Source organism: Myxine glutinosa, chromosome 2, assembly GCF_964187855.1.
Source record: "Myxine glutinosa chromosome 2, kmMyxGlut1.1, whole genome shotgun sequence".
NCBI classification, from domain to species: domain Eukaryota; kingdom Metazoa; phylum Chordata; class Myxini; order Myxiniformes; family Myxinidae; genus Myxine; species Myxine glutinosa.
Genome location: NC_136262.1, coordinates 53917561 through 53937691, shown reverse-complemented (window position 1 = coordinate 53937691; position 20131 = coordinate 53917561). Strand labels below are relative to the sequence as shown.

Here is a 20131-nt window from a genome sequence, read left to right as displayed (position 1 = left end):
TTTTTAACAAGTCTGTCTCATTATCTACAGTGTTGGTGCACTATTACAGGCATGGCTGAAGAAGCTGATGCAAGCTGTTGTCAAGATTTGGGCAGAAGGCTGTTTGCACATCCTTGCCTGGAAGAACTACATCATTTTGAAAATCCCCAGTGACCGAGGCCCTCAGCTCATTATATTCCTACTATGGGTTACCGGCTGGCGGCGTTTGTAAAGCTGCGTTACCGCACAGCCAGTTCCATGATCGATGTTTTGACCCATCAGTGAATTACGATCGCCATTCAGAAGAAACAGGCCATTGCATTGTGAAGCACTTATTCATCAAAGGCACACGGAAAATGTAAGTACAATATAGATTTAGGCATGTGGCGACATGTTTATTGCTTTCATGTAACCTCTGTTGTGTGGTTGTGTGGTTGCTAGGACCACACCTATTACGCAGCATAAATCCCATGCATGAGGAAGCATTTGTGATCTGAAAATCCCTGATTATGTTTTCTATTAGGTTTTTAGGCCTAGTGGTGGTTAGGGTGGTTGACTTGGAATCGTGCCCTGATTTCTAACCCCAGCCATGCTAAAATAATACCAGATGGGTCGTCTCAGCCTGTCATCCTTTCTAGCTCGGCAAAATGAGTACAAGATTTTTGTGCATAAGAGGCCCATAACTGTTGTTTGGGGATAGCAGTGGCGTGCCCTCCTACCTAGGTGGTAGAAGCCAGGAAACAAGGAACCTTTGGAATACCTCCGACTTTGGTCAACACATTGCCTTGCCTTTGCATTGTTATGCACGCTACATTGTCATATCATTCTTGATTTGGTGAGCTTATTGTTGATTCTACAATTCAGTTCAAATTCACACCAACCCTTCAAATTCTACAATTGTTATCTTCTTTCAAGGACTCTCAAATCTACTAAAACCAGATTCAACTTCTTTCAAGATGTCAAGTTTTAAACTTTGTGCACCGTGTTCTCTCTGCCAGTACCATGTTACATTACATATGTTGTCATCAATGATAAACGCACCAGTACCAGAACTTCATACAATACCTTCAGAAAGTATTCACACCCCTTGACTCTTTTCCCATTTTATTGTGTTACAGCCTGAATTAATAATGGATTAAACTTATTTTTTTTGCAGTCTATCTACACATAATACCTCATAATGTCAAAGTGGATTTTTTTTTTTTTTTTTTACAAAATAATAAAAAATTAAATACATAAATATCTAATTTACATAAGTATACAACCCCATGAGTCAATACTTCGTAGAAGAGTCTTTAACAGCGATTACAGCTTCAAGTCTTCTTGGGAATGTCTGTATAAGCTTTACACATCTGGATTTGGGGAGTTTCTCCCATTCTTCTTTGCAGATTTGCTCAAGCTCTGTCAAGTTGGATGGGAATGTCGGTGACCAGCAATCTTCAAGTCTTTCCACAGATTCTCAACGGGATTCAAGTCTGAGCTTTGCCTGGGCCACTCAAGGACTTTCACGTTCTCGTTCTGAAAACATTCGAGTGTTGCTTTGGCTGTATGCCTGGGATCATTGTTCTGTTGGAACATAAATCTTCGCCACAGTCTAAGCTCTAAGGTCTTTTGCATTCTGAAACAAGTTCTCCTCAATGATTTGCCTGTATTTGGCTCCATTCATTGTTCCCTCCACCCTTACAAGTCTCCCAGTCCCTGCCACTGAAAAGCATCCCCATAGCATGATGCTGCCAACACCATGCTTCATGGTAGGGATGGTGTTAGATGGGTTTTTTTTTTTTTTTTTTTTTTTTTTGTATACAAGATCGAGGCTCGTGAAAGAGCGAAAATTAATCACACAGAAAGACAAACAGACACATAAAACAAATAACATCGGGAGCGGTAGACAAGATGGGGAGAGAGGGGGAAGGACACAAACACAACATTTGAGAGCAGGGACCGAGAGACATGGAGACATCGAGAGATCTGTGGGAGGGAGAGGGCTTTGGGGGGGAGGCATGTGAAGGGGGGAGGCATGTGAAGGGGGGGAGGCATGTGAAGGGGGGGGGGGGTGGGAGAGGTATAAACATATGGACACTGCCAGGATTTCCAGGAAATAAGTTGGAATTTCAAACAAGGTGGATCTGGGGTGAATTAGTGGGGGTAGAAAAGATCAAGGTTATGGATGGGGGAAGATAAGAGATGGTGGTGAACAGCTGTTTTAAAGACCTGGAGGGAGGAGAGGGATTGAAGGGAGTGTGGGAGTTTGTTCCACAGGCGGGAGAAAAGAGGAATGAAAGAGTGAAGGTGAGCAGAGAGCCGAGATTTCGGCAGTTTAACCATCAGAGGGTTGCTGGCAGATCTTGTGCGACCTGTAGGAATATTTGGGGGACAGAGCACGGAGAGAGCTGGGGGAGCAAGGCCGGAGAGGAGTCGGTAGAAGACAGAAAGACCACCTACCTGCCTGCGGTGAGTGAGTGAAAGGCCCTCAGAGATAGCTTCATCGCGGGAGATTCCAATGATTTTGAAAGCTTTGGATTCAACAGCGTGAAGCCGAGCCAGGTGTGAGGCAGGAGCACCAGCCCATAGGGGAGAACAGTATTCCATTGAGCTGCGGATGAAAGCCTTGTATGTGGTGAGGAGCTCAGGTGTGCCGAGGAAGGACTTCGCACGACGGAGGATGCCCAGTCGGCGACTGGCTTTGGAGGCCAGCTTGGAAATGTGGTTTTCCCAAGAAAGATCATGGCAGATAGTGAGACCCAAAAGCTTGAGTGACAGAACTTCTTGGAGAGGATTGTTGAGAAAGTAGATGGGAGGGTTGTCCAGTCGATCTTTTCGGAGAGACATAGTAAGAGAGTGAGATTTGGCAGGATTGAAAGACATGTTCCACTTGTTTGACCAGTCTGTGATTTTGTCCAGGTCTTCAGAGAGTGAGGAGGCTGCAGACTGCCTATCTGAGGGAAGAGGAATAGAGCGGCAGAGAGTGGAGTCATCAGCAAAGAGATAGAGAGGATTTTCCAGAGAGTCAGAGAGATCATTGATAAAGACCAGAAAAAGCACAGGGCCCAGCACACTTCCTTGGGGAACTCCAGCCTGAACAGGAAGGGGAGATGAGAGAAATCCATTCAGGGCCACACGTTGACTACGACCAGAGAGGAAGTCCGCAAGCCATGCATGGAGATTTCCATGGATACCATAGGAGGAGAGTTTGGTGAGCAGAGCTGGGTGCCAGACCGTATCAAAGGCCCTTGATATGTCAAGGGAGACAGCTCTGATTTCCTGTTTGGCATTCAGGACCTCCATCCATTGTTGAGACAGCAGAAGCAGCATGTCCAGAGTAGAGTGACCTGGTCTGAAACCAAATTGATGATCAGAGATCAAGCCATTGGAGAAGAGGAAAGATTTCATATCCGAAGCAATGATGGATTCCATGACTTTGCTGATAATTGGGAGCAGGCTGATTGGTCTGTAGTTGCAAGGATCTGTTTTTGCACCTTTTTTGTGTAAAGCGGTAATGTTAGCTGATTTCCAGGATGCTGGCAGATGACCTTGAGCAAAAGATAGGGTGAAAAGAACAGAGAGAGGGTGAGATAGAGCGGCAGAGCAGGATTTTAGGACCCGTGGGCTGATGCCGTCTGGTCCAGTTGCAGAATCAGAGTCGAGGTTTGACAAAAACTCCTCCACCTTGTCAGGAGAGAAGGACACAGAGTCCAGGAGCATTTGGGTTCGACTGGGAAAGGTGGGAACAGAGAGAGATGGGTTTGGGACTAAGGATTTTGAGGCGAACACAGAGTTGAGGCATTCGGCTTTGTCACGTGCGATGTCAACTGTGTGGCCATTTGAGGTAAGGGAGGGGATGGAGGGGGAACAAACACCAGAAACGGATTTGACCAGACGCCACCAGGATTTGGAGGAAGGAGACAGGTTTGAGAGTTCATTCTTGAGTGAGGAGAGATAGTGCTTCCTGGCACTCCTGAGGGTAGACACACACTTGTTCCGAGCTTGGTGGAAGGAACTGAGATTTCCTTCAGTTGGATTAGCCTTCCAAGAGGCAAAGGCAAGTTGTTTCAGGGCAACTGCCTCACCACAAGATTCAGTGTACCATGGACGGGAGGAAGGGTAAGACAATTGAAGGCGAGATGGGATAAATCTGTGCATGAGAGAGATCAGTTTGCTTTGGAAGAATTCCCAGGAAGAATTGATGTCAGAGGCAGTGGAGATGGGAGACCAATCCAGACGATTGATGGCTGCTTGAAGACCGTCCCAGTCAGCCTGAGTGAAATGCCAGACTCGTCGACGCTGAGGAGGCTCTCTGAGAATGGCCAGAGAGATGTCCACTTTGACAAGCACATGATCAGAAGAACCGATTGGAGCAGAAGAAGAGCAGCAGACATTAGCAGGGAAGTTTGTCATAACCAAGTCTAGAAGAGAAGATACTCCATTGGCTGAGATCCGGGTCGGGAAATTGACAGATTGTGTCAATCCCAGTGAGTCACAGAAGTCCTTTGCTGAGGTGCCATGACTAGTGAGAGAGGAACCCACACCCAACCAGGTGGCATGATGACAGTTGAAGTCACCACATATGAGGAAGAGAGAGTTGGGATGAGTGGATAGAAGTTGGTCCATGTTGTCAGACATTGAAATGTAGATGGAGTCATCACTGTTTGGGGGACGGTACAGAACACATATGAACAAAAGGTGGGAGCGGAGAGGAAGCCGTAACCAGAGGTACTCCTGCGGGTGAGGAGGAAAGAGAGCAGTGCAAGGAGAGTGAGGAAGAGAGTTTTTGACAAAGATAGCCACCCCACCACCAGGCCGAGGCTCAGGTCTATCATACCGGAGGAGGGAGTAACCAGGAAGAGATATTAAGGAATCAGAGACATCTTGAAGGAGGAAAGTCTCTGTTAAGCAGATCAAGTCTGGATTGTCAGAAGCAACCTGTATGGAGAGATCAGTCAGGTTTGAGCGAAGGCCCCGGATGTTTGAGGTCCATACCGTTAATGAAGAGAGAGGGGGAGCATCGGGTACAGGACAGGGGAGGGGAGGAGTAGGGTAAGATGAAGGATGAGAGGGGGAGGTAGGGAGAGCAGTTGATAGTGTTTCAGATGTTGCAGAAGAGTTCCAAGAAAGGGAAGGATGAGGAGGATGAAAGGTTTGCTGGTGAAGGGATGCGGCACAGTGAGGCGGCACAGTGAGGTTGTTTGAGGGGGGGGCAGAGGAAAGTAGAAGGTTTGGGGGGGTGGAGGTATGAGATAGAAGGGAGACAAAGTGGGGAGGAGGCAGCTTGGAGGAGGAGGGTGGAGGAGAGAGAATTGGAGAGGAATGGTATGGGGGGAGAATTGAATGGGAGGGATTGGGGGGGAGTTTTGAAGGGGAGGAGTGAGGGGGGAGTTTAGGAGGGGAGGGGCAAGGGGGGAGTTTTGGAGGGAAGGGGAAAGGGGGGAGATCAGGAGTGGAGGGGCAAGGGGGGGGATTAGGAGGGGAGGGGCAAAGGGGAAGTTTAGGAGGGGAAGGGCAAGGGGGGAGTTCAGGAGTGGAGGGGCAAGGGGGGAGTTTAAGAGTGGAGGGGCAAGGGGGAAGTTTCGGAGTGTAGGTGCAAGGGGGGGGATTTGGATGGGAGGGGCAAGAGGGGAGTTTAGAAAGTGGATGATTAATGGAAGACGAACATTGATAACAAATTGGGTTTGTTGTGATTTTCAAGTTAGCAATCCGGTTCAGGATGATGGAGGAGGGATGGAATGAATGTGAATTTAGACCATGTAGTGAGGGAGACGTATAAGATATTGAATTTCTTTTTTTTGAAGTGGAATGAGTTGGAGAGGAAATTGAGAAAAGCCTTTTAAATAGGAAGAAAAACAGCGTGTTGTAATATACCACTGAATAAAAAACAGAAGGGGAAAGGTTAAACATATTTAAAAATATTTAAACAGAACTATGAACAATCTTATATGCACAAAAATACCAACGGGGGGAGAGCCGAGAGGGACCACCACGAGTCACGTGAACAGGGCAAACGGTGGATGGCAAGGAGATAATGGGGGTGGGGCGAACAGCACACCTGGACAGAAAATACAGGATGAGACAACAGTACACGTGGAGAAAATAAAATAAATGTTTTTGTTTTTTTTTTGTTTTTTTTTGGGGGGGGGGGGGGGGAATTAGAACGTTAGACAGTATTATGTTCGGGGTAGAAGGGAAAAAACCAAGAGCCAAGCAAAACACACTTAAGTTAACAAAACACCGACGGGGGTACAACTACAAGGCCACACACAAGGGCAGAAAACGATTAATTAATTACGAGTTACAGGAAATTCAAACCAAAACTAACTATAATCAAACAATATCACATGGACGATAAAATAACGAATTGAAATTTGACAATCTAACTGGGGAAATGGGGGAGAAACACGTGGTCGAAGAACGAACGAACGAATAAGAATGAATAAACGAATGAGCACAGAGAAGGTAGTCTTTTTTTTTTGTTTTTTTGAGTTGAGATTTACATAAGGAAGTAGGCTTTGGGGTGGAAAGACTGCGAAAACAGAGAACGAAAGTTATTGGATCACAAACGACAGGCGCTGAGAGAAAAACAAAGCCTCAAGGTTGTACAGTGTACACTGTACAAGACCTCGAGACGACACGAATTAACGCGATTTTCAATACAGGTATGAAAGATTTGCACCGAAAATCTTTGCCGGGACAATAAACGTACATACACCATAAAAGAAATACAGTTATAACGAAAATACAAATTGGAACAATGACTTAACTTCGATTTCGATGGAGAGCGTGGAGACCTGCGAAAAAACGAACCGTCGCCAGCAAGACCGGAAACGGAAGTCCGGCCTCTTCCTGGTTACTCCCTCCTGGGTGATGATCTGTGCTCGGTTTCTGCCACACGTAGGGCTTTGAGTTCAGGCCAAGGAGTTAAATCTTCGTCTCATCAGACCAAATAATATTTTGTCTCATGCTCTTAGAGTCTCTCATGTGCCTTTTTGCAAACTCCAGGCATGCTATCATGTGCCTTTTTTCTCAAGAGTCATGCCATGTGCTTCTGTCTGGCCATTCTCCCATAAAACCTAGATTTCTGAAGTGCTGCGGAGACTGTTGTCCTTTCGGTACTCTGTAGTTCTGTCAGAGTGGTAATTGGGTTCTTGGTCACCTCCAACTGACCAAGGTCCTTCTTGCCGGTTGCTCAGCTTGGTTCAGCAGCCAACTCTAGGAAGAGTTTGCGTAGTTCCATTTTACTTCCATTTCCTAATGATGGAGCTCACTGTGCTCTTGGGAACTTTCGTCATTACAAATTGTTTTATACCCTTCCCCAGATCTATGCATTCTCAATTCTATCTCGGAGTTCTACGGACAGTTCGTTGGACTTCATGGTAGAGTTTCTACTCTGACATGCACTGTCAACTGTTACATCGAACACCTCATGTTAGTAGGCTGCGCTAGTAGGTGAGAATTTCTCATGAGAGAGGCACACATGTCACGTGTGCAAAAAAAGGCCATCGGAATCTGTCTTGCCACTGTGTCAGCCATGGCGGGGTAATGTGTTGTGGAGACAGAAATGCCATCTGTATGCTTTCAATGTGCATTGGTGCCATTATTTCGGTCCAATTGAATGATCCTTGGAGAACAGTAAAGTTGGATCATTCAGTCCTTCTCCCGAGACTAAGGTGTCGGCGCTGAGATTTCTTTTTTACGGGAGATTCAGACGTGATAATACTTATTAACTCAAGACATTCCAGCCTTTCTTTTTTAAATGAATTTTTAAAGGATTCTAAAGAAAAAATTCCACTATGAATTTATGGGGTATTATGTGTAGATATGTGACAAAAAACTCAATTTAATCCATTTTAAATTCATACTGCAACATAATTTGTGAAAAAAGTAAAGGGGTGTGAATACTTTCTGAAGGCACTGCATACACAGTACATACAGTCACATGAAAAAGTAAGTACACCCCATGTAAAGTTTTGACTTTTTCAACATATTTCAACATAGCTATTTGATCTTCATTTCAACAATATTGATAGATAAAGGTGATATAATATAACAAATATCATGAAACATTTACATTTTGTAGTCCATTGTATAATTTAAATAAACATAATAATAATAATAATAATAATAATAATAATAGTCTAGTAGGAAGACTAGGTCCCCCTGCACCCCCCGGAGATATACTTCTAATCAGTGTTTCTAGATTGGAAAAAATGTGTAGAAAATGACTAGCTATGGCCCCAAGCTGAAAAAATGTCCCACATACCATTTTTATGCAAATTTCTGCTGCCATTATCAAAAAAACGATTTTTGACATATCTCAGCCAATATTGCAGATAATTGAAAAATGAAGGTGTCTAGACCCATGTTTTGAAGGGCATAGATCATGATAGAACTATTCATAACATGATTACATGTGTCTATGGTATACTAGTATGCATATTAATGCTGTAATTACAAAATAATCAGTTTTACAAATGATAAGGATACGTTAATACTGCAGATAACTTAACATGGTACATAAGGGGTCTAAACCCAGGTATTTTCAAGGTTAAATGTCAACAAGATGCTCCTGAGTCTTGCATAGGGGCGGGACATTGGCAGTAACATTGGTACCACTCAACTTTTCTTCCCACCATTGACTTTGTATTGCGAGAGATTTTCACTTGCTTATTTAAAGGTTTCTCACCCAGCCCACGTAAAATCTACCAACTCCTGCTGTTAACTCCCAAACATATTTTTTTATGTTATCCAATCACAGTGCAGAAATGACAGACTAGAGATCCAAATTAGTGCTGCTATAGCTGCCATTTTACATTTCCATCCATGTAACATGCGCGCTCGCGCGCTCGTATCAATTGGTAATGTCGCGCGCTCGTATCAATTGGTAACGTTGATGTTATTGAATACCTCAGTTGAATACCTCAGAATACCTCAATACCGAATGCTACCTACCATCAATAGGTCACAACAGCGTAGCCTGAAGGTCGACACACCAAAAACTCTCCCACCCTTGCACTTTACTCGCGTTGGCCCGAAGTTCCCTGAAGGCTCATCATTCACACCGCCAGCAGAGAATGACACAGTCTATGCCACTACGATGCAAGAGTACTACATCTGGCTCTTCATCAGATACATCGGAAGCTGTGGCCTGCAGCCTGTGCCTGGGCTAGGGGGTTTCACCTCTGCAACTGGTTCTCCCCCACCCAGCAAATCAACAGTCGACTACTGCACGCCTATCCACCAACCGATCACAGACAACGCAGTTGTTCGTGAGCTACTGAAGCGTTCCGAGGCAGCAACTGCTGAGGTGGGTCAGAGATGGGTCCTGAATACATTTGATCTGGGTGTCTGCATGAAAGCCCTTCCCATCATCTGGCGCTGGCCAAATGAATTTGCTAGTCATGTAGTAACGATTGGACCCTTCCACACATCCATGAACTACATCGGGATGCTCACTGGACACAAGATGCGTGGTTCTGGATATGCAGAGATTCTCTTTGAGGCACAACTAGTAACAAGTGGATCTCTCAAAGGTGTTCTCAGTGGAAAGGCCTACGCAAAGTCCCTCTTTTGCCTCAAAACAGTGTGTGAGGCAATGGAGAGGCTGTTGATGGAGAGATTCACTGAGGAGGAGAACATCATGATCTCTGACCCTGCTGTGCTTCTCAGAATGACCCAGTCTTGCAACCGAGAGCACCTCGATGAAGCCCTCAAAGACCCCTCAACTCTACTCCTCATCAAAAAGTACCATGCCTTTGAGGAAAAGGTGCGCAAGGGCCACCTGGGGAAGACAGCTGCCTTCTGGATGTCGTTCATTACCCACTGCCATCTTGTCTTCATGCTCCTCCACTCTGTGAAGACCAACAACCTCCAGCTGTTTCACAAGTGTAACGGAGAGATGGCAGATATCTTCTTCGCCTTTGACGGACACAACTACTCCAGGTTTGTTTAGCATACATGGTAAAATGTATAACCATCACTGAGTAGATTTTAATTGATACTTGGGTTCATGTATTATGAGAGGAGCTATTCCAATAAATGTCTACAGTATTTCCCTCTCTGTACTTTACAGATATCTGACTTGGCTGGAAGTCCACCTGACAAATCTGGAAAGCACGCACCCAGGGGCCAAGGACCTGCTTACTATGGGTGCAATCGCAGTGGCTCGCTCGATGATACCAGGGGCACTCAGTGCTGTCGACAAGACAATGGAAGAAACGTTCATGCGCTTTGCTAAATCATCAGGTACATCATTTTCTTTCAGTACATTATACATTTGAAACTGTAGAAACCAGCTTTATATGATGTAAACTGCTCTTACAAAACATTTCCCTTTTAATGATTGGGTTATGCAATTAAAATATGTTCACTTTTCAGGTGGCTTTGCTGGCCTGTACAGTCAGTTTGGGGCATACCAGAGATGGTGCCGAACAACCACAGCACGGGCACAGTTCTATGAAAAGACCCTTGAGATGGTGGATCTCATCGATGACCCAGACTGCCCAAGAGCAGGGAGACATCGTGAACTAGAGAAGGCAGAGATCAGAAAAGGCGAGGAGGCCGTTCAGCGAACCCTAACTACTATCAAGAACTTCACCAATCCGTTCACCATCATTGATAAGGACAAACTCTACTGCCTGGCCTCTGGTGCTCCCGTCCCCATGGATGTTGAGATGGATGTGTTACAAGCAGAAGCTGTGGGGAAAGCTGCGAAAGCTGACTTCATCAGGCGCCTGGAAAGCGGAGAACCTGAGAGCTTCTTCAACCCAATCAAGAGAAAGAAACTCAAGACCATGGAGGCTAGTAACAAGAAGATCACACTAACATCCTCACAGGGCAAGGTAAGGATGTAATCCAATACCCAAGTGCTTTTGTATTTTATGTTGTATTTTTAAATGGCGTCCTGTACATGCTATATTGAGATACAAGATTGAACTCCAAATTTGTTTATTAAAGACAGTGCACATCAATGAACAATGTAAAGATTGTAAATATGCCAATTTATAGCACATGAATAATTTTCACCTGTAGTCCTTCCTGTAGTACATATCAACCAATCACCATTTATCATTCCAGGTCATCCAGTATCAGGAGCAAAGCAACCTTGCATTCCTGCTCCTTGTCAAGTCTCAGAGTCAAGATGAGCCATTAGACCTGGGAGAACTCATGAAGTACTGCCTGATGCCAGTGCCTCCTAGCCTTGGGACACCAGATGGGTTCTTCTGCAAAACCAACAAAGCCTCCATTCTGCACTACCTTTTAGAGGACACCACACCACAAGATCTGCAATACCCCAAGGATGCCCTGTTCATCCAGGATGGAATGGCGCTGCTGCATACCCTTGCCAACCTTCCCCCAACATGTGGTGAGATATGCTTGCAGGTGCTTGATCAGATGGTGGCCAAGCAGCACTTTCTGTTCTCCACTGACAGTTACCATCCTGAGTCAATCAAAGCGCAGGAAAGGCTGAGGCGGGGCAGCTCAGAGAAGATCATTCTGGCTGGACCAGCAACCAGGAAGCCATATGACTTCAAAATGTTCCTTGCAAATGACGACAACAAAAAGCAGATGTGCCAGCTTCTTCTGAAAGTGTGGAGTGGACAAGAGGCAGCTACCAGGCTGGAGAGAACAGAGATGGCTGTGCTGATCGTGGAGGGGAAGGCCCACCAACTTGCCTCAACGAATGGCAAGGTAAAATTGAAAGCCCTTCGTGAATGGCGATTCAATTTGTAATTTTTCCTGAAAAAAAGGTGATTACCTGTGATGTTTGTCTAGATCTGAAACTGGCAGTGACTGGTGATTGAAATGCGGTGCCTTTTTGTGTTTCAGGTCAAGGTACGTGAACTCCCCACGATCTACAGCAACCAGGAAGAGACTGATACCAGGGTGGTTCTGTACCTCCATCATGCTGCTACCATCGGATACAAGAACGCTGTAGTCAGAACACCGGACACAGACATCCTCCTGATCCTGCTCCACCATGCCCACAACATCAAGCTGACGGTGTACCTGGATACAGGGTCAGGGAAGCATCGCCAACTTGTCAACGTCTCTGAGCTGGCAGAATCCCTGGGAGAGGACTACTGTGCCACTCTCCTGGGGTACTATGTGTTCAGCGGAGAAGACTGCACCAGTGCCTTCAAAGGGAAGGGAAAAGTCGGGCCCTTGAAAAAGCTGGAGAAGAATCCCAGGTTTCACAGGGCATTCGGTGAACTGGGTGACAACTGGGATGCCAACCCTGAGGTGGAGAGGCAGTTAGAAAAATTCACCTGTGTGATGTACGGCCAGAGTCGCGAGTCATCAGTGGACATTGTCCGTGCCAAGCTGCTACGAAAAATGGTGGGAGAGGACAAGACCCTCACATCCAAGTCCAAGGTTGATCTGGCTCGCCTTCCTCCATGCCAGTCTGCCCTGAAGCCGCACATCCAGCGTGTGAACCACCGCGTAGCATTGTACAAAAGAGCCGATCAACCTATCATCGAAAAGCCAAAACCTTATGAGGAGCAAGGATGGATAAGGACTGATGAAGGACTGTTGAAACCAATGTGGTCCAGTGGTCCCATCCTACCAACCTCACTGGTGGATCTTCTGAACACAGGAGAGCACGAAGAGGAGGAGGAAGAGGAAGGAGAAGAAGAGTTTGACTCTGACGATTTCGATGAAAATGATGATGACTGACTCAGTGTAGAATCACTAATGCTAATGATGTTTATCTAAAACAAGCAAGAGAAGAGTGGTCACATTGAGTGCTAGGACTATTTTGACAGTTGTAATATTTAGAAAAATAAAACTTTGTGTTAACGTCTGTGTAGACGGACCTTAATATGAGTCTATTATTTCGTAAAACTGTGATTATTTTGTAAATAAAGCACTAATTAGCATACTAGTATACCATAGACACATGTAATCATGTTATGAATAGTTCTATCATGATCTATGCCCTTCAAAACATGGGTCTAGACACCTTCATTTTTCAATTATCTGCAATATTGGCTGAGATATGTCAAAAATCGTTTTTTTGATAATGGCAGCAGTAATTTGCAGAAAAATGGTATGTGGGACATTTTTTCAGCTTGGGGCCATAGCTAGTCATTTTCTACACATTTTTTCCAATCTAGAAACACTGATTAGAAGTATATCTCCGGGGGGTGCAGGGGGACCTAGTCTTCCTACTAGACTATAATACATTTATTTTATATAGTGCTTTTCAAGAAGCCCAAAGACGCTTTGACAGAGTACAAAAAACAAGTGCAAAAAGACAAAAATCAACAGGTAAATAATCAAAGCAAGAGGAAGGAGAAGGAGAAGAGATAGTCAGGGGTTAAATGCTGTGGGTTAAATGTTGAATGCAGTGTTGAACAGGTGGGTCTTGAGTGATGTTTTGAATGTGGTGAGTGAGGAGGAGTCTCTGATGGTGTGAGGTAGTGAGTTCCAGAGGGTGGGAGCAGCGATGGAGAAGGCCCTGTCCCCCCAGGATTTGAATTTGGTCTGCATGGGGGGGGGGGGGGGGGGGGTCAGGAGGTTGGTACCAGCAGAGCAGAGGTTGCGTGTGGGAGTGTGTCTGGAGAGGAGGTCAGTCAGGTAGGATGGGGCCAGGTTATGGAGGGCTGTGTAGGTCAAGAGGAGGATTTTATACTGGATTCTCTGGGGGATGGGGAGCCAGTGAAGCTTGTAAAGGACGGGGGTGATGTGGTCACGGGTCCGGGAATGGGTGAGTAGACGGGCAGCGGAGTTCTGAATGTATTGGAGTTTATTGATGAATATTGAGGGTGAACCATAGAGGAGGCTGTTGCAGTAATCCAGACGGGAGGTGATGAAGGCGTGGATGAGGGTTTCTGCAGCTGTGGAGGAGAGGGATGGACGGAGACGGGCGATGTTTTTCAGGTGAAAGAAGGCTGTCTTTGTGATCTGTTTAGTGTATTTGTCGAAGGAGAGGGTTTGGTCAAAGATGATGCCAAGATTCCGGATGTGAGGGGAGGTGGATACTGGGAAACCGTCGATGTTGAGGGCAAAGTTATGGGTGGATTTGGTGAGCGTTTTTGGGCCAATGATGATTATTTCAGATTTATCATAGTTAAGTTTGAGGAAGTTGATTTGAAGCCAGGATTTTATTTCAGTGATGCAGTTTGTCAGGATAGAGTGGGTGGCGGTGGAGATGGACTTGGTGGAGATGAAAAGCTGGATGTCATCGGCGAAGCAGTGGAATTGGAGACCATGACGGTGGATTAAGTGACCAAGGGGGGACAGGTACAGGATGAAGAGGAGGGGGCCAAGAACTGAACCTTGGGGGACACCTTGGGGGAGGGGAGCAGTGGAGGATTTGCAGTTATTGATGGAGATGAACTGGCGTCTGTCGGAGAGGTATGATTTGATCGAAGAGAGGGCAGTGCCGGTAATGTTAAAGGTGGTTTCAAGTCGGGTGAGGAGGATGGTGTGATTGATGGTGTCAAAGGCGGCGCTGAGGTCAAGGAGGATGAGAATGTTGAGGTTGCCAGCGTCAGAGGAGAGGAGAAGGTCGTTGGTGATTTTGAGGAGAGCAGTTTCAGTACTGTGGTTGGAGCGGAAGCCGGATTGGAATGTTTCATACAGGTTATTGGCAGAGAGGTGATGTTTAAGTTGAGTGGCTACAGCGCGTTCCAAAACTTTTGACAGAAAGGGTAGGTTGGAGATGGGTCTGAAGTTGTTTAGGGTGTCAGGGTTGAGTCCAGGTTTTTTCAGAATGGGGGTAACAGCAGCAATTTTGAGGGATGGTGGGACGATGCCTGTAGACAGGGAGGAGTTTATTGTTGCAGTGATAAGTGGAGAGAGAGCAGGAAGGGAGGCCTTGACAAAGCTGGAGGGGATGGGGTCAAGAGTGCAGGTGGCAGTTTTCATTCCTATGAGGAGTTCAGAGAGGTCAGTAGGGGAGACTGGGGAGAACTGAGACAGGGGTTGGCAGGATAATGGGGGGCAGGTCGTTTGAGGGGGAGCAGGTGCGGTGGTGGTTAAGCTGCTGTAGATGTTGTCAATTTTGCTTTGAAAGAATGAAAGGAAGGAGATGCAGTTGTCTACTGTGAATGACTGGGTGGTGGTGTCCAGGGGGCTGAGGAGTTTGTTTATTGTAGAGAAGAGTGCTTTTGGGTTTCCAGAGCCAGAGTGGATAATTTGAGAGTAGTAGGCGGAGCGGGCGCGGGAGAGGGCATCTTTGTAGTGTTGTAGGTGGTCCTTGTAGGCTTGGGAGTGAATTGTGAGACCTGTTTTATTGCGGAGTCTTTCAAGTTGGCGAGCACGAGTTTTCATCAGGCGGAGTTCAGGGGTAAACCAGGGAGCAGAATGGGTGAAAGAAACTGTTTTGGTTTTTATAGGCACAAGCTGGTCAAGGCAGGAGAGAGTGTGGTTGTAGTAGTCAGTGAGATCAGAAGGGGTGTGGAGGTCAACGAAGGGAGAAGTGGATATTTTTTCAGAGAGGGTGGATGAGAATGAGGTAGGTGAAAGAGCGTTTCGCTTATGGAAGTTGATAGTGTGATAATGCCTTGGTGCTGGGGTGGGGATATTGATGGTCATAGTGATGGCTAAGTGGTCAGAGAGGGTGAGGTCGGAGCCAGAGAGATGGTGCAAAATTAATCCAGTAGAGCAGACAAGGTCCAGAATGTGCCCACGGTTATGGGTAGGAAAGTTGACATGTTGAGTGAGGTTAAAGCAGGTGAGTAAATCAGTGAAGTCAGTGGTTATTGTGGAGTCAGTGGAGTCCATGTGGATATTGAAATCACCGAGGAGGAGAATTGAGGGGGAGAGGGAACAGAGCTGGGTCAGAAAGTAAGAGAAGTCAGACAGGAATGTGGGTGTGGTTTGGGAGGGCGGTAGACGACAGCCATGACTGACTGTGTGTGACCAGAGAGTTTAAAAGCCAGGTGTTCAAATGATGGAGCAGATGCGATGGAGATGAGGCAGGTCTTGATGTCCTGTCTGTGAACTACGGCAATTCCACCACCTCGGCCCTCCGAGCGTGGTTTATTGATGTAAGAATATCCATTGGGTGTAGTGAGGTTGAGTGAGAAGTAGTCCAGAGGTTGTTGCCAGGTTTCAGTGAGACAGAGAAAGTCCAGTTTATTATCCAGAATGTAGTCGTTCAGGATGAGGCTTTTGTGAGGGACCGGGTATTGAACAGGGTGAGCTTGATGTTGCTTTGTACGGTGGGGATGAACTCAGGTGATTTAGCCAGGGTTTGCAGACAGGAGGTGTGATCGTGTGCATTGCTGTGACCAGGTGCGCTGGGACGATGAGTGGGAGTGCGCTGAGCCGACCAGAGTACGGGAATGAAGTGACCTGTTTGTAAATAAACAAACTTACGACCGGAGCCTCTTTGAATGTATCTGGGTCGTCGCAGGAGTCCGTGGGATTTGATTGCAGAGATGCATGATGGGGTGGAGTGAGTATTGAGCAGAAGAAGCAGGAGAAGTAGGCCTTGCCGCAGCGGCTATTCAGACAGCAAAGGCCGCAGCCGCTAATCAAGCAAACCAAGATCGCAGCGGCAAACAGCCACAGCCACAAACCAAGACCGCAGCGGCAAAAAGCCACAGCCGCAAACAACGTCCACAAACAACGGGAGCAGGCCTGAGGAAACAGTGGAAGAGCCGGGCAGGCGAAGCCAGGAGCAGAGCCGGGACTGAGCAGAGGGCAAACCCAACGGCCAAAAAGCCGCCACGACCACCAGAAAAGCAGACTATATACAATGACCCAGTCGGAGAAGTGGCGAACAAGTAACGCCAGCGTCCTCTCCAGACCGGACCGGAAGCGGAAGTGTTGTAGGAGTGAAAATGTGGATAAATGCAAATAATGTGGATAAATAAAAGCAAAAAACATAAATGAAAATTTCGCATGTGGAAAAAGTAAGTACACCCTTGGCTCTAATAGGTGGCATTGCCCCCTTTGGCAGAAACAACCTCAAGTAGGCATTTCTTATAACTGTCTACCAGTCTCTGACATCGACTGGGAGAAATGTTTGCCTGCTCCTCCATGCAGAATTCTTTCAGCTGTGCGATGTTTGAGGGGTTTCTTGCATGCACAGCTCGTTTCAAATCCCCCCACAACATCTCGATGGGATTTAGATCCGGGCTTTGACTTTGCCATTCCAGAACCCCCCATTTCTTTCTTTTCAGCCATTCCTTGGTGGATTTACTGGTATGTTTAGGGTCATTGTCATGTTGCAAGGTCCACCCTCGGTTGAGCTTCAACTTTCCGACAGATGGCCTCACATTATCCTCAAGCACACTCTGGTACAATGACGAATTCATAGTGGATTATATGATGGTGAACTGCCCAGGCCCTGATGCAGAAAAGCTGCCCCAAACCATAATATTTCCACCACCATGCTTTACAGTTGGTATCAGGTTCTTGTGGTCAAATGCTGTCTTTGGTTTTCGCCAAACATGTCTTCTGGTACTGTGGCCAAATAGCTCTACCTTTGACTCATCCGTCCAGAGCACATTGTTCCAGAAGTGCTGGTCTTTGCCGAGGTGTTCATTGGCAAACTTTAGTCTTGCCCTGATGTTCTTTCTGGACAGCAAAGGTTTCCTCCTGGCACACCTCCCATGTAGATCAAATTTGTGCAGCCTCTTTCTAATGGTAGACTCGTGCACTTTGACATCAACAGTGGCAAGAGCTACCTGTAGGCCCCATGATGACATTCTGGGGTTCTTAGACACTTCTTTCAGCATCTTGCGGTCTGCACTCGGGCTGAACTTGCTGGGGCGGCCTGGCCTGAACAAGTTGGCAGTTGTTTGGAATCTTCTCCACTTGTAGATGATCTTCCGGACAGTCGAATGATTGATTTCAAATTGTTTGGAGATCTTTTTAAATCCTTTCCCAGACTCGTAGGCATCTATAACCTTCTTTCTGAAGTCCTCAGAGAGCTCTTTTGATCTAGGCATGATGACGCCACACACTTCAACAACAAAGAGCAAACCAAATGAAATGACTGAGGTTTAAATAAGACAGGTTCCTCCAAGATCCTCTCTAACGATGTTCTAATCATTTGCACCTGAGCTGGTGCACCTGATGCTAATTTTAGGTATTTGAAGTAGTGATAAATGTAGGGGTGTACTTACTTTTTCCACATGCGAAATTTGCATTTATGTTTATTTAAATTATACAATGGACTACAAAATGTAAATGTTTCATGATATTTGTTATATTATATCACCTTTATCTATCAATATTGTTGAAATGTAGATAAAATAGCTGTATGTTGAAATATGTTGAAAAAGTAAAAACTTTACATGGGGTGTACTTACTTTTTCACATGACTGTACATACAGAGAATTGGGCTATTTAATATATTCGACTTATATTTCTTGCTTTTAATTATGGCTACTTTATATTCAGTGCAGGATATGTTAAGTAACCATTGATAAACTAAAAATATTCCTTCACTTGAGATAAATCTCAATTAATTACCGTGTACAACTCCATTCTGCTGTTAAGGTTATTTAATTATTGAATCATTTAATTATGTCGAAAGCTGATATGCAATTTTTTCATGTTCATGATATAACCTTTTCTCTTACATGTCTACTTTAAATAGATTGTATGTGCACATTACAATTGAGAATGAGCAATGTAACACACTTATAATAAGGATATATGACTCGTGAGTCTGATACATACGTGATGTTAAATTTATCTTATTTATTTATTTATTTATTTTTACTTGATATTCCTCACTTTTCTTGAATTTCTTCTTTTCTTTTCTTTCTCTTTATCTTTCTTTTTATTGAGATATCTCATCAAGACATATTGTATGAAATGCAAGTTATTTAAGGACATCACTCTCAAGGTTGTAATTTATATAACTGTAAACTGTGAAATTAAAACCTCAATTGATAGCAGGAGATCGGTGATGCTTGCCTATAATCATAAGTCTTATATTTATTATGAAGCACGGTTCTTTATTGCTTACAATGTGTAAGCATACCTCACTAGTGTATGTCTGTATTTATATATATATATACACACACTAATATATATATATATGATATATATTAGTGTGTGTATATATATACACTGTATATATATACTGTGTGTGTATATATATATATATATATATATATATATATATATATATATATATATATATATATATATATATATGTATGTATGTATGTATGTATGAATGTATGTATATATATATATATATATATATATATATATATATATATTGTAACGATTTTGAGAAGTGTGTAACGATTTTGGGAAGTGTGTAACGAATTTGAGAAGTGTAACGGTTTTTTGAGAAGTGTAACAATTTTGGAGGAAGTGTAACGAATGTGAAAACGTTACAATGTGAACGTTACAAACGTACGGTACCACCCTGTTAATGTAAATAATGGTCGCAGTCAGCGTCCTAGTTAATTGCATGGAATATACACGCAGGTCACGATATATCTTTTAAATAGTGTATTTCCTTATTCCATGTAGGCTAAGTATGTGTTTTCCCACTAGATTGACTTTGCATTGTATCAAACAAAATAAGCGTAGGCCCTTCCAATTTCCCCAAAACCTCCCTTCCATTTGCCTTCCGCATTTTGGTCGGTTTTTCTCTTCAACCACCATTGGCCACGAGGTAAGGTTGGAGAAGAAAGGCGTGTCTCCACCTCGTCAGAAGAGGGAAGGAGTGAACCGGCCCTAACAGCCAATCAACACCGCGGTGAGTGACCCGGTAGGCGTGCCCTCGGAGTCGGCGGCTTGATTTCGCCCGAGGTAATAAAAGCGCCTGCAGGGGACTGCTTTGGAGATGAGCTGGAGAGGAGCAACGAGGCTGCACCAAAGAGAGGCGGTGAGATGCGAAACGCTCCAAGCCAAAGAGGAGAGGTACTCGGCAAGGAGACCAGCTTTGGAGAGACGCGCTGAAAGGAGGGAGACGGCCCCGCCCCAAGAAGAGGAGCAGGTGTGCCGAACCAGCGCGTGGCGTCTCCCGCAGTGGATACGCGACGGAGGGTTTCCCGCCAAAACCGCGAGGAATTGCGACCGGCGGCCTCCCGACCTTGCCTCCATCTCAAGCCTTACCTGCCTGCATTATCCCCTGCGTAAGTGTGAACGTCCTGTCCTGCTCGTTTGTCTTGGGGCTAAGTAAAAATGAATAGTGTAAGTTAAGGATTCGCTGTGTCACTGTTTCTTCCATCCTTTG

General features: G+C 45.2%; 2 protein-coding genes across 2 annotated transcripts in view; one reads left to right on the top strand and one right to left on the bottom strand.

Moving 5' to 3' along the window:
* Positions 1 to 20131, bottom strand: part of SNTG2 (syntrophin gamma 2) — a 278507-nt gene that overhangs the window by 121045 nt on the left and 137331 nt on the right. The window lies entirely within an intron of this gene.
* LOC144891038 (uncharacterized) lies at positions 10709 to 12790 on the top strand. The gene is made up of 3 exons (XM_078773309.1): positions 10709 to 10808; positions 11044 to 11658; positions 11797 to 12790. The coding sequence occupies exons 1-3, from the start codon at positions 10761 to 10763 to the stop codon at positions 12643 to 12645; spliced, it is 1512 nt and encodes a 503-aa protein (XP_078629435.1). The 5' UTR covers positions 10709 to 10760; the 3' UTR covers positions 12646 to 12790.